The sequence below is a fragment of the Podarcis filfolensis genome (assembly GCF_964270895.1).
Source record: "Podarcis filfolensis genome assembly, chromosome: 6".
NCBI lineage: Eukaryota > Metazoa > Chordata > Lepidosauria > Squamata > Lacertidae > Podarcis > Podarcis filfolensis.
The window spans coordinates 6498902-6514226 of record NC_139609.1 but is presented as its reverse complement, the minus strand read 5'-3'; the positions used below and the strand labels follow the sequence as shown (position 1 = coordinate 6514226).

The 15325-nt window shown below is 43.1% G+C and overlaps 1 protein-coding gene and 1 long non-coding RNA gene across 2 annotated transcripts in view; one reads left to right on the top strand and one right to left on the bottom strand.

Moving 5' to 3' along the window:
- The window catches only part of ACBD6 (acyl-CoA binding domain containing 6), a 98457-nt gene extending 84638 nt beyond the window's left edge, over positions 1–13819 (top strand). The window contains exons 7-8 of the mRNA XM_083621659.1: positions 5615–5645; positions 12767–13819. Coding sequence (XP_083477785.1) covers positions 5615–5645; positions 12767–12921 — 186 coding nt within the window. The 3' untranslated portion in view covers positions 12922–13819. The remainder of the gene's footprint in view (positions 1–5614; positions 5646–12766) is intronic.
- Positions 6513–12771, bottom strand: LOC310765983. The gene is made up of 2 exons (XR_014549899.1): positions 7853–12771; positions 6513–7751 (listed from the first exon to the last, which is right to left on the bottom strand). It is a non-coding gene; the product is annotated as an uncharacterized lncRNA (long non-coding RNA).
- Positions 13820–15325: the final 1506 nt, after the last annotated feature.

Here is a 15325-nt window from a genome sequence, read left to right as displayed (position 1 = left end):
CAGATTATATGGAACCTAATAAGGAAACTATTAGGAATGGAGGAGAAATTTGGTTTGATTCCCATTTTAAATCCAAACGTGCCTAATTCATTCTTCCCCACAAAATGTGTGGATAAATCTTTAAAAGTTTCCACTTATCTAAAATTTGCAATGCTGTTTTCCAAACAAAAAATATGGTACCAAACAAGCAGAGGGGAAAGTATGTATAAAAATGCATGCATTAGTGAAAATTGTTTGCAAAATTGTGCATTTTATGAGAAATCCTCCCTTAAATTTGGATGAATTTTCATGGCAGCTTTTTTTTTTTACAAAGAAAAATCACAAACTGATACAGAAATGTGTTAGACTAAAGACTGGAACAATGAGAAACTAAACTTGACAGATTCATCTATCCCTAGAAGCCATGTTTGTTTGTTTGCTTGTGAGTTGCTGTTAATTTAATGTGATGTAAGGCAACAGAAGCTTCATATTGCCACCCATCTTTAAAATGGATGACAGTTTGAGAGCTGATGCGAACAACTTATTGGATGAGCTTCCAAGATCGGTGTAATGCAAGAACTCGGCCTCAGTATGGACATAATGACTCCTAGTGTGAAGAAATGTGAAATATAAAATCATGATCAATTAACCATTTCCCCCATATTTCAGTTGTCCTTAGTTCTTGTTGATAGGTACAGCCCCAAATGAGCTACATTTAGGCAGTAATTCATGCTGGAACAGAGCAGAGTATAAATAACTGTGGCAAATATTCCCTCTTCTTGCTTAGTAACTCAAAATGAAACTTAATTATCTTGCTCAATTTCCAAGAAAAAAAGATCAAATGTTGTCACTCTGTTCCATTTGCTTATTTATAGGTGCATTTTTACAGTAGGACTGGAAATTTCCCGCAGTAGTTGCCCAGAGACAATTTATCAGGGCTACACATGGAAAACTGTGTTGCTGCACTATTCCACGCTTTTTTAAACATAAAAAACCCTAATGTGAACAACCTCTTGCATTCCAAAAGTTTAGGGCAATTTAGGGATATTTATATAATCCATTTTGTGTAGTGGTACAGTGCTAGCATGCATGAATCTGAAGAGCTTAGTTTTTGTGTGACTTGCTTTCTTGTGAGCCAATGAGCCTTTCAGGAAGGCCAGTAGAATTATGTAGGTGACAATCATGTTATTTCCTTTCAACTGAAGTGGTGACACTTACTTAGGGCACTCTTCTCCTAATGAGTTTTCATGCTGAAATTTCTAAGGATTAAGAATTAGATTTTCTCACTCTGGAGTTGAGCAGAGTCTCTGTCCAGCACGCAGTAGATGGGTGCCCATTAGACACGGAATTTTGGGCAGTAAAATCCAAGGACGTAGCTCTCTGTAGGCAGTTGGAAATCTTTAATGGGCATTTCTGTAGCAGCCTCTTCAGCTTTGCTAGATTAAAATTTTGTTATGTGGAGAATATATATGATCGCTAACACAGCACAAACTCTTTAGCTAGCTTCATGCGAACCCTTGATAGTAATCTTTTATTACTGTTCCGGATTCAGTGTTCTCTTAGAAAGTTGCTTCAGTGCAGGAAAAGGGTGTCTGGCCCAGCAGCCACAAGTGGTAACAGTGCTAAATGGAAAAGCATGAAGGGGTCACTGCCATAGGCAGCACATCGTAAAAGGGACCCCTGACCATGAGGTCCAGTCGTGACCAACTCTGGGGTTGCAGCACTCATCTCACTTTATTGGCTGAGGGAGCCGGCGTACAGCTTCCGGGTCATGTGGCTAGCATGACGAAGCCGCTTCTGGCGAACCAGAACAGTGCACAGAAACGCCGTTTACCTTCCCGCCGGAGCGGTACCTATTTATCTACTTGCACTTTGACGTGCTTTCGAACTGCTAGGTTGGCAGGAGCAGGGACCGAGCAACGGGAGTTCACCCCGTTGCGGGGATTTGAACCACCGACCTTCTGATCGGCAAGTCCTAGGTTCTGTGGTTTAACCCACAGCGCCACCTGTGTCCCAGGCAGCACATAGGTATAGCACAAAAGAATGGGGCTGGGGGAGGCATTCACCTGATGGGGCTCGTTCTTTACCACTGCTTATGGTGTCTGCTGCTCTGCAGCAGCAGCTGATCAGGGGTTGATGCTAAAGACTCTTCTGGTTCAAGAGCCTTGGTCCTTGCCTGGCAGCGGAGGCTTTGCATATTTGTTACAAAAGCCAAAGGGAACTTACTTTCTTCAATGTACGAAGCTAACCTTTCCAGTGAGCATATGGCCACAGGTGGAATAATTTTGGAGTTTTATTCCCTTGCGTTTTTGCCATCGGCACTTACTATTTATTATTTAGCAGGATTTATATACCCGTTAATCATCAAAACTTTTAAGCTGTTCGCTTCAGGTTAATAGAATTGCATCTCTTTTATTGTATGTACTTTTCGTACAATGGGAAATCGACCATAGTTCCTTCCATGATCTGTAGCGCTTTTATCCAGTATAAAATATAGTAACCAGCTTTTTTGTGCTGAGTGGCAAGTTGCAGGGTGCCCAGCTGCCAGTCTGGTGTGATCATATGATGCAAAGTCAAGTTCCAGCAAAGACAGAACAGAGTCCAAAGGTCTGGAGGTGAGGGAATAGCCAAAACTGGACAAGTCAGCTTCCAGAAAAGGTAGACTAGGATTCATAAGAACATAAGAAAAGTCTGCTGGATCAGGCCAGTGTCCCATCTATTCTAGCAACTTATCATAGCGACCAGCCAGGTGCCCATAGGAAACCTGCAAGCAGGATCCGAGCACAAGAGCACTCTCCCCTCTTGTGGTTTCCAGCTAGTATTCAGAATCATTACTACCTCCCAACTGTGGAAGCTGAACATAGCCATCCCAGCTAGAAGCCATCAATAGCTCTCTCCTCCTTGAATTTGTCTAATCCTCTTTTAAAGCAATCTAGATTAGTGGCCATTAGTGCCTCCTGTAGGAGTGAGTTCCATAGTTTGACTGTACACTGTGTGAAGAAGGTACTTTCAAGAGCCTAAGACAGGGGTCTGCAACCCGCGGCTCCGGAGCTGCATGTGGCTCTTTTACACCTTTGCCACGACTCCGGGGCGGATACTAGCGAGGGGAGGAGGCGCATTGTGCGCCCCGACACTCCCCACTGTGGCGGGCGCTGTACTGGCTGTGACGTCGCATGGGGGCGGTGCGTGCGTTACGATCCTGTATATATAGCATTAAGGTAAGAAACAATATATGCAGTGTTATATTTGTTTTAAATGTCGCAATGGTTTTGCGGCTCCCAGTTTTTTTTCCTTTGGAAACGGGTCCAAGTGGCTCTTTTTGTCTTAAAGGTTGCAGACCCCTGGCCTAAGACAAGAGCATAGTGAAGGCTGAGATTTGAGGACTGCTGAAGTGGGGCACAGTAGGGGTCAGAAGTCAGAGCAAGTGCAAGAACAAGAGCTGTTTGACAGTGGAACGGACTCCCTTGGGAGGTGATGGACTCTCCTTCCTTGGAGGTTTTCAAGCAGAGGTTGGATGGCCATCTGTCAGGGATTCTTTAGCTCTGATTCCTGAATTACAGGGGATTGGACCAAATGACCCTTCCAAATCTGCAGTTCTGTGGTTCTATGAAATTAGGCAGATGTCATAATCTGAGAGAAGAAAGGAGGGCCAAAGTATCAGAGTCTTCGGCCTCAAGATGAATTGTGCAGACAGAGGGATGGGCTTTGATACCAAGGGTTTATAGAGCCTAATGAGGAGGGATAGGCCTGTGCGGACAGTGTTCAGGCAAGCTGGTACTGTAGTCTGGACCAGTGTTGTTCACCCTTGGGTCCCCAGATGTTGTTGGACTAGAATGCCCATCATCTCTGACCATTGGACTAAACTGGCTGGGAATTAACAGCACCTAGAGGGCCCCAGGTTGATCTAAATGGCACCCTTGACACCAAAAGCTTAATTTGTGTGGCTAAGAAGGTGGTGGAAACAGAGCAGCACTGAGGGAAGAAAATAAAAATAAAAACAATACTGAAAGTTCAGTCTTTATAGACATATAAAGTCTTAGGAAAACCAAAATACCCCACACATTTTGGTGATTGATAATCATCCACTGGGGCTCAAGATTAAGGTTCTATCTCCTATCAGAGTGCTTTGAGTTCAAAAGGACTTGCTTCCAGATAAGTATGTACAGGTGGTGACAATTTCATTCCTGGCATGTCCATGGAGTGTGCATAACCATGCTCTGCCCTGCCGCTGTTCCACCCTCTTCTGGGTCCAAAAGGACCTGTGTGTCATTGATCTCTTGTCAATTGGATGTACCTAAAATGCCCACTGCCTGTATTGGATTGAAGCCTAAGACGATTATTGTTCATAAATGTGTCTTCCAACTCCTCTTTGAGGCTTTGCCTCTTGTTTTGATTCATTCAGGCCTGTAAGTGAACCAAGTTCTGATGGTGAGGAGGTTGTTTCAAGACCCATGTCAATGTAAGGTCGCACAGCCCAGCACCTTGCAACCTATTCTATGAATGTTGAGCTTGAGGCTGTGGTTCAAAGATCTGTTAAGAGTTTTAGCACCGGTGGGTCAGTGGGTATCAAGTGCCAAGTTGCAGGGAACCCTGCTGTCTGTTTGGAGGGGGGGGGGCTGAAGCAAGAACCTGGTGTGAGGCCTTGGGTTCAGCTCTACCACACAGGTTTCAATTACTATTTAGCCAAGGAGGAGGCAGGGGCTCTTTAACATCCAATGTGTAAGAACATGGGACAGCAAAAAGTTATCCTAGTCCCCACAAAAGCTGGGGCTGCTCCAGCTACAGTACTGCATCACCTGTGTTGCTTGTGTCACTTGAGTTTAAGCAGATCTGTTTGTCACTATCACCCATGTTGAAAAGATAAGGATTCAGCTAAAATCATCTCTACTGTTCATTTTAGCTGCAGATTTTGTATCTCATTAAACGAATTATGCACAGGAATGTAAGTTAAGTGGCACTTTGTTTTGTTTTTTATATTTTACACCCTGTTGTTCAATCAGGAAAAGAATGCACAGGACAGTTTACAGAGACAGTCAAAACCTATAAGCAATAAAGTCTATAAAATGAGAAACAGTAACAGTAAAGCATGCCAGCATGAATACGTTCTTTTAAGGTCCTGCAATAATAAAAAGATGTTGGTGCCAAAAAGAGAACAAACTTTGTTCCAGGTGAGTCTCTCTGGGGGAAGAGTTCCAAAGACGGGATGCCTCCATTGGAAAAAGTCTAATCCAGGCTTCCTCAACCTTGGCTCTCCAGATGTTTTCAGCCTACAACTCCCATGATCCCTAGCTAGCAGGACCAGTGGTCAGGGATGCTGGGAATTGTAGTCTCAAAACATCTGGAGGGCTGAGGTTGAGGAAGCCTGGTCTAATCTCTTGAGCCTTGGGGGATTACCTTTAATATGCAGGCAGGCCCTTGTGGGAAAAGGTGATCCATAAGGGACTTGGGTCCCAAAATGTTTAGGGCTTCAAAGGTTAAAACCAGCACTCTCAATTGCTCATAGAAACAGACAGGGAGCCAGTGAAGCTGTTCTAAATCTGGCATGGAGATGTTCACTGTAGGAGAACATCATGGCTTTCTTTTAAAATGCATATGTGTGGATAAAACTAAATCTAGTTCTCTCTTTTTCCCCCAGGATGATGAAGGCCAAACAGCATTGCATTACGGTAAGCAGTGAGTGAGCATATTTGCCTATTAACCTATATTATCTGGTAGAGTGAATAAATGATACCCAAGACAGCTACACGTAACAGAAGTAAAGTCCTGCTTAGCAACTTGCAATAAGTTGTTCAAACCAGGAAACATTGCTTTCCAAGCTAAAACTCTTAACTTTGTCTCCTTCAAGCCTGCTACAATATCTGTGCCAAAGTGAATAATAATATTGCATGAATGAGGGAAATGGCTTCAAATACCATAGGTGTTTTGTTTTTTAATGACCATTGATGGATCTTTTGGTAACTTAAACTTTACTCAGTCAGTCTCTAAAATAGAATCATAGCGTTAGAAGGAATCTTTGAGGACAACTATTCTAACCCGCTGCTCAGTGCAGGATTTGTAGCGCAGGATACAACAATAGCACCCGTCATATGGCTGTACTGCCTCTGTTTAAACACCTCCAGCTAAGGAGAGCCCACCCACCTCCCAAGCCAATCTGTTCTGCTGTTGAACAGCTCTTACCATTAAGAGGTTTTTATTGAATCTTTATCCAAAATCCACTTCCCTTCAGTTTCCACCTATTGTTCTAGACTTTCCCACTAAGACAACAGAGGGAAAGCCTTCCTCATCTTCTGCATGACAGCCTTTCAGATATATGAAGACTGCTTCCATGTCTCCCCTGAAGCTTCTCCAGGCAAAGTATATCGCTCTTCCAATGATTTGTCATAGGACTTGGTTTCTAGACCCTTTGCCATTCTGGTCACCTTCCTCTGGTCTTTCCAGATAAGTCAGCCTCGTGAATAAGTCTGCAAAATTACTAGCCTACAAAATGTTTTACTAGCCTGCTGTGAATCTAGACAGCTGAAGACTTACGAGGGTATGTGCAAATATATGTGTAATAACGTTCCACGCCAGGAAACAAAACCATATTCTCCCCTCCAAATAAGGTAGTAACAGAGAGCTGGATGTTGTTAGATTGACCAGACCTGTTTTCACTGAATTCATTATGCACAGTTTTATTATTCAGAAACATTTTATAGTGAAAAAAGTGTATTCCAAGAATTCAGGGGAGTCTTCTGTTGTTTGAGACAGATTTCTTGTATTTCCTTTTATTGTCCTTTTAGTATAATAAAGTCTGATGTGGCTAATACACCCAAGGGGTGTCTGTTGTTTATCAGCAAGGAACAATGTTGGGTTCTTACCGTTTGAGTTCACTGCCTGTATCCTTGTATCCTGTTTTCTTTGTTACCACCTCCAATAGCACTAATCAAACATTACTTGAAGCCTGACAATATCTTGTTTGTTCAATTAATCATTGTGACTTGCTCAGGCCTGCGCTCTCCTGAAAAATCCTTATTTATTTATTCATTCCTTGGACTGCATAATAAAGTCATTCGTTGTAACCAAGACTTGATTGTAGACACAAACCTCTTGTCTATGGGCATCCTCCCCACCCCCCTTTGCTGCAGCTGTACAACAAACCAAGTAGTTAGCAAAATCCCTTTACAGTAAGGATGGTGAAATAGAATCTGAGTTTATCTATCTTTTGATGAGGATGTTTGGCCTGACAGCTGTCCTTGCCTCAGCAGCTCTTGTGATTACAGAAAGTGTCAAGCTGCATCCTTAGATGGGTTATAAATCCTGGTTTGTTCTGATTAAACACGGGTCAGAGCCATTCGGAGGTTAAATGAAGGACAGCTCCCCAGTATGTTACCCTCAAATGGTCTGCCTAAAGGGACCCACCCCCTTCCGTCCAATATCTTCTGGTTATTGGTGCCCCTGTCACTGAATGGTCAGCACTAGCACTGTGTCTTTGAAAAGGCTAGGATGTGTGTGGTCTCCCTCATGAATGGCTTGCTAGCCTTAAATTCCCTCTTTAAGACCTTCTTTCCCCCCCTCCCTGCCGCTTCCCCCCATGCACACACTTGTTTCCCTCAGGGAATGCTCAAACGATTGGCTGTGTGTCTCCCAGAGGAAATCAAGGTTTCTCCTTGGACTTGAAGTCACCTGACTGTAGCGTGGGCTGCCTCTCTGTATCCTCCCGGGTTCTTTCTTCCTCGTTGAAACACCATCTGCTCTGCTCTTTTTGCGCTGCTGCAGGGCAGTGGGAGGGGATGCTGGATTGAAAATAAATAATAAAAGGAGAAATCCATCATGAAAACCCTGAGGATTAATGGACTTGGAAGGCAAACTGTGCTGAATGAAAATTCATCTTCACCTGTGCCTGTGTCAGGGCTGCCTCCCTGGTGCTTGATAAATAGACGTTCCCAGGATGTGCTGTAAATCCAACAGCTGTTCTAATCTCCAGGGGAAATTTTGCACTCTTTAGAGGTGGGCGTGAGGCCCTCTTGGGTTTCCCGGTGCAGTGGCAACACATTGTCTCACTTTGGGCCCCTCCTCAGAAATGCCAAATATCTGTCCACGCGGCACCTCCGTTTGTAAAGCATCCCTGGTGCCATTGTTGTAGAAGCAAGGAGGCTATTTTCAAGTAGTGCTGCAGCTGCCCCCACGTTACTTACTATGGAGGCTCCTGTTGAAAGATGGTGACATTTGGAGGCTGGATTAATGTCTGGCTTGCTTTCTTTTGGTTTGTTTGGAAATATAATTGAGATAACTACCCTGCCACTACTTGATGCTTGCTCGTTTTGGGCTGTCAACTGGTTAAAATGGCATTGATTAAAATAAACAAAATGTTAACACAATTTTAATATAGGTTATTTTATACAATGCTGAAAGAAACTATATAAAATGTCACTCATTGTTAGAACAAAATGCAATCTTTTAATATTTTCCCTTTTATGGTAACCCTGGAACCAAAAGAGCTGAAAAAGAGCTACTAACTTGTAGCCATACTGATTTAAAAATGTCCCTTGCTGATTAATCAATGAAGGCTGCAGTCCTCTGCCATTGTACTTGGAGTGAGGCCCCTTGAACACAGTGGAAGGGGGGTTCCAAGTAAACATGTCAAGGATTGAGTTGTGTATCTTTAAGGTTGTACCTGCCTCTTTTTATGGGCTGATCCCAACCGTAATTAATTTTGTCAGCTGTAAAGGTTCCTACTACCACCGAGATCTATTTATCGCCAATATAGTAATTCTAATACGCTGTGCAATCTCTCCAATCTCTTCCCTCCTTGCCACAATCCTATGAAGTAGGTCACTTTTACTTACATTTTCATAAATCTAAAACTGCAGTGTTTAGAGAATAATTTGCACAAGGTCACCAGTTATGCCTGTGGAAGAATGGAGGATTGAATCCAAATCGAAATCAAAGTGCGCTATCAACTGGGCCACCTTGCGTGCTCTGCCTTTTCATGTGAAGTAGGTTCTCGTGTTTATCAAACCTTTTTTGAAAGCGCGCAGATTTCCAAGGGCCCCTCACTATGAGAAATGACATCTTGGATCGTTCTTGAACCCACCTGAGAATTCCTCCAAGCATTTAATAACACCCTTGTGCTCTCATCTCTTCCTAGAACTCCCAACACATGGAAATTTGTCAGTATTCCGCTAAGCATGGTGTTCACAAAAGTATGGGTCAGACTTCAGATTGCACAGATCTCTCTATTGGGCCTGGACCATTGCTCTTGTTCAGGGTTCCTTCCATTATAGCCTTTCCAGGAGATTGATTTCCCAGCGCAGGACAGTCTTAGCATGTAACATTGATTCTGGCACAACTGCACTAGCTACCAAATTGTTTGCTGATTCAATTCAATGTGTTGGTTCAAAGAGCCTTATGTGGCTCAGGACCCAAAAACCACTTCTCCCCACATGAACCAACCTGGACCCTGTGATCATCGTCTGAGGCCCTTCTTCACCTGCTACCCTTCCATGGGAGGTCTGGGGGGTAGTAACATAAGACCTTGCCTTTTTGGTGCTGACAACCCACTTGTGGAATTCTCTCCCCAGGGAAGCATGCTTTATTTTTAGGCACCAGGCTGAAAAACTTTGGCTCTACTCAAGCGTTTGGCCCTTAATTTGAAGAATAGCATTGTGGCTTCTTTTAGTGTGGTGGGATCAGTAAAGCCCTGATCTGTTTTAACCGTTCAGCTGCTTCTACTGGAGATGAGTAATACTGCATCTCCTGAGAAAGAGAGACCCAGAACGGTCTGTTTGTGGGCAGGGGTATAATATTGGTCCCTTCCCTGTTTTGAGTTGTTCAGCAGTAAAGCACATTTAAGCTACGCTACACCCAACATGTGGGCTTAAAAACAGCCTCTGGCAGGGAGGGGCTTAACCAGCCTAGTTCTACGCCTGGTTAGCTTTTTCTTTCAGAAGTGGAACAAAGATCTCCCACCCTTTTCTGCCTTATATTGTACCACCAGGTAATGAGGACGTTTCCTAGCTTCTCAGAAGTTGTCCTGTAGATGGATTGCTTCCCTGTTGCCAGGGCAGTAGGACTACACAGTTCATCCTGTCACTGCCTCGCTAGCTCTGAGGAAAGGAACAGCTTCTTGTGGGTCATATGTGTACTCCTGTCTCACAGGGGCAGTTTTGTTTTGCCACCCAAGGTGGCGGGTAGGTGGATGAGTTGAGGAAGCCGTCTGGGTTGTCTTCACATGGGGAATGGGGGCGCAGTCCTAGGCACAAGGCTAACACAAGCCTTGGCTTGCAAGATCCTGGAGTAGTTGGTTTGAGAGCTTTTTGCCAGATGTGGTTAGCAGCTCCAGCCCAGACAGATAAATGATTTTTTGCCTAGCATAAGCTCCTAAAATGTTAAAATTGTTCTTTAAATAACCTCCAAATGTGCCGCTGTCCTATTTTAATTAAACCTTTGCTTCCTCTCCCCCCCTGTGTCAGCTGAGGAAGGCAACAAAACAGTCAAGATACTTTCTAATTACTACACCTAATTGCAAAAAGAAGTACACCACTAATGTGCTGATTTGAAATATAATTAAAAACAGTAATTAGTGTTCAACAGAGAGGCTTCTTGAAGGTTTAGCTCCCACTGGAAATTTCAGTTACAAAGTTGCTTTCGGGTAAATCTTCCAGCCAAAGCCACCATGTTTTCAGGCTAAGCAAAGGCTTCCTCTCGAGTGAGAGTGGGCCTATGGTGTTACATTAGTCTAGTGTGCAATTCATAATTCTATCCAGTATGAGCTACAATACACAAACCTATTGTACAACATTTCACTTAATATTCCTGGCTCTAATGCATTAACAGTCTTCCCATCTTTTCTCCAGGACTACAGGCAAATTCTGATTTGTAATATTTTTGCATCTCATCTCTTTGGCGATTGGAAGCTTCTTTAGCATTGTACTTCCTACTTCTCTGTTTTAAGGAAGGAGAGAATAGAATCATATTAATCACCTCTACAGGAAAAGTGCTGTTGAAATTTCATTCCAGTTTCTTTGTGAAGAAATCAGTGCTCATCTACTGCTCAAATTCAAATAAAGATCAATGCAGAGCCAGTTTTTACGTAGCAGTGGCCTGGTTGGAGTTTTACTCTCTCATCCCATGGCCTTCCAATAATGCTAGCACAGGGAAATTTGCATGGGAGATACTTACAGTGCCTTGGATCACAAGATAAGTTAACATACAGAGTGCACTTGCAGTCCTCTGCCTAAAGCCTTTCAGAGAGGAGACAAGAGGCCTCAAACAATCTAGGGTGGGGTGCAGGGGCTACTGTCAAGAAGAGACAAACTTTCCTTCAGTGGGCTCCCTTAAATTAGATCTTAGGATCCAAACCCAATACAGGGCCATTCTACATGGTTCCTAAGGTGCCGCTTAACCCTACAGAGAGACTTTGCGGGGGCACAGTGTGCTGCTTGGGGAAGGGTGGAATGGGCATCTTTACTTCTGTGAACTTCCTTAAGTTGACTTAGCCACAATGACTTGGATTCTAAGATATTTTTCATGCCAGTTTGCCTTATATCAGTGATTATTTCAGTTGTCCAGTTTAGTTTTCAAAGCTGCTCACCCGCATTCAATCCCCAGCCAAAGGCAGATGCTGAAAAATAGGAGGTTGCCATGAGAGTAAAATTATCTATGCTGCAATCGGTAGGTTTCGGCCAAGTGGTCTCCCTTCCTGCTTCATTCACCTCGTGTCCCCTGTAAATCAGGCAGACATGCCCAAAAAATGGGCAGAAGAAGACTATCAGATGCATCATATCAGCTGCTACAGTCAGCCTTCTGTTCCACAAGCTATGAAGCCACTAATGGAGGGATACTCATGGGACATGGCCTTTGCCATCAGAGTTATGAATGCTAGGTGGTTCCATGAACCTTTATGAATCCAGAAAAAGTAGCAGTTTTGTCTATAGCCAGAAGTATTATGTGGCATATTTGCAAACAACTCAGAAACCATTCAGAGTAAAAAGGCATCTGCTGGGGGGGGCACACTGCTTTACTACCTCTTTTGGAAGGCCTTGATCTCTTAGCCACTTCTTCCTAAGGCTTCAGGTCATGAGTTGTGGGTGATGGCAGCATTGAGACATTATGCGCCACAATTGCCACTGTGCCTGCAAAAGATGTCCCCCCTTTGCCTAGAAAAATTTTCACACCCTGAAATGTCTTACCTGCAATTTGTCTTTTTATAAGGGTGAGCCTTTAAAAAAAAATGTGTTAATGGTCTGGTAAAATAATTCCATTTTTTAGATTGCTCAAAAGTCAGGAAATGTCAGAGTCAAGGTTGGTCTCATGTTTCCTCTGAAAGGTTACGATTTAAATTTAATATCCTGCATCTCTTCCATCCTCCTCCTCTTTCGTTTCAGCAAGCTATGTTTTCTTGGCTACCTGTGAAGTAATTTTGCTGTAATATCTATAGTTAATAGCAGAGGTGCCATAGTGTTCTCCAAGATTGAGCTCTGTTAGTTGGTTTTTTTCATGTTCCAAGATTCAGACTTTTATCCCATTCCTTTCTAGTAATAAATCAAGATCCAAGTAATCATTCCTTACTAACTACTGTCAAAACTGTGACCTGACATACATTTTAAGAAACTGAAATAGTGGTTCTTAGGCATGTCGATAGGATGTGGAATATCAATCTTCAGCAGAGTTTTCTCTGCTTTGCCAACTTCGTTTTCCGTTTGGCTTTAAAACTCTTTACTTCTGCAATTCTGAAACACACCACTCATCAAATGTTCTGTTAGCCACTTAAAAGTAACCTGTGTTTTTTCTGCCCTTTCCCCTCTAGCTTCCACCTGTGAGTTTTCTGACATTGTGAAACTGCTCCTGGAGTCTGGAGCTGACCCTACTCTTCGGGACACAGAGGGCTACTTGCCTGAGGAGGTCACGGACTGTAAAGTGATCACCTCCATGCTGCAGGAGCACATGGCTGGCAAAGCTTGATCGAAAGGCCAAGGAAGTGCAGGTAGCCCCAGCCCAGGGCTCTCAAAATGGACGAAAAACTGCAATAAAATCATCCTATGTCCACATAATCGATATGCATGATGTATGGAGACTGGAATCTGCGGAGCAAAGAAGCTTATTTCTGGGAGCAGAAAACAGAGCAATGCAATATTGCACTGAACAACACAGGCCTGCGTATCTGTGTTGCCTGCCTGGCACAACACAGCCCCAGCCATAGGTTGTGACCTGTCATTTGCTTGACAGACCCCTGTTTTTGTAGCCCCAAATTAAAAAGGAACAGATCTACTCTGCTTCTGGTGGCCGCCAAGCATGGCTGATGGGATCTTTCCTCTTTGATAGGTCACAAGCATTGTACTCCTTGTGCAGCCTGAGGCTGGGTTTGCATAAAGCAGAGTTTCATCATGAATCTAGAGGCTAACTAAGGGAGCAACTATATTATGAATGCAATCCTGTATGTGCCTACTCAGGAGCAAGCCTCCTCTGTGGGATTTGTTTTCCCGAGTAAATATGGACAGGATTGAATTGCGAGACTATCTGCTCTTTTCCAAAATGCAAGTTACTAGTAAGAAGGGAAAGTCTAGCTGATGGGCAAGGGGTGGGGAGAAATGAGCATCTTTACAAAGCTGATCTTCCCATGACAGATTTCACTTTTTAGTCCTGTATCACTACTGCTACTTCCTTGAATTGGGTAATGGAAGCAATGGAGGTATCTAAGATGTGAGAATTGAGGGTTTTCCTATTGGCTCCTGAAGATCAAAAAGGCAAAACATGGAGACTGAGCTACTGCTATGAGACTGAGAACTGATGGGAGTGTCCTTTGTGTGTGTCCCTCTGTCTCTGTAAAATACTGTCTTGCACGATAAAAGATGTCAAAGAATTGTTTCTGAATGGCTCTTTTTCTTCCTTTCACGTGAAATCAGTTGCACAAACAGCAGCATGATTTTGTGTTGAATATTCTGGAGTGTTACTTTGGATGTTTTTAATTGTTCTGTCGTGATCACCTCATGTTCTAGAGTTACTGAAAGAGAACTGACGGAGCTATTTAAAAAACTGTGAAGACCAAAACATCTTTGAAAGGCAGTGTGAAATCAAATATTAAATGACTGCGAATCCAGAAAGAGAGGAAGAAAAGTATTACTGATTTGCAGCTTACAGTTTATAGTGCTTGGATTGCTAGAACAGTTTGAGGAGTTGATATGGTAGAAACTTCTCTGTGGAAAGAAAATCAGAAGAGAGGAAAGCTTTTCTCTGGCATGCAAAGTGAGTAAGTATGCGGGTAACTTTGTAGTATCCACCAGTGTCCACTGGCTGACTGAATATGCACAAGAAATAAATAACATTGCAAGAATTTCATCCTTTAGGACTGATAGGAGTGTTCAGCTACACCCTTATTCTCTATCACTGTACAAGTCCATTGTACTTCTTCACTGCTGCAGTGTCTACACTGAAAAATATTTTAGTATTTGTGTAGATGCTACTGGAAATGGTTGGTGTAGACGAGGTTGCAAAGCTTTAAAGAACATAAATCAGAGAAGATGAAATGTAGGCAGTGGTGGACACCTATATTATTCCTAATTTCATCTTTCATAGTGGAATGGTAGTGGCTCTGTGCCTACCTCTTGCCATTGCTCGTTACCTTTGCCTGTTGCTGCCTGTCCAAAGACGACTGGGCAAGTTCATTTTCCATCTTGTTTGCTAAGGGGTTTCCTCCCCACTCAGCACCCACCCCTGTGATGTGCATTTTCAACCACATTTTTATTATTTCTTTGCAAGGTTGTACAGTTGTCTGAAAAATATACACAAATAGGCACATGATGGGTGATGGGCACATAGCAATCTGTCAGAACAGACTAGCCTTTTCTCAGAACAGGGCGTGTTTATCACCTATATTTGCATACAGCCATCTTTATGGCAGACAAGCTCTTAGTTGAATTAGCAGTCCCATGTTAAATCTCTTCTCCCACACCAAAAAAATGTTTGAGTTGTTCTTCATCCCATGGAGACTAGATCCAAAGATATGTTTGCTAGAATCATTGTGCAGGTAAGGTATTGTGACAGCTACATTTTGGTGCATGGAGAAGGGCATGAAAAGTATGGTCACTGCTGCACGGTTGGCAACTACTCCCTCTCTCTGCCAAATTCGTGAAATCAGTCATCAGTTTTGGAATTGTGCTGTGGAGAAGCTGGCAAACACTGAAGAGCATAACAGTCACCTTTCTGTGGTCCCTTGGCACCACAGAAGCAGCCACTTTGCCCAGTAGCTAGGATTTATTTATTCTTTCGTGCTGAAGGTTATCCTTTCTGGCATTTTAATATTTTCAAGGGAAGTTCTCTCTGATGGACATCTTGTGTACTAAAAAGCTCTCTCAAAATAACACATGCT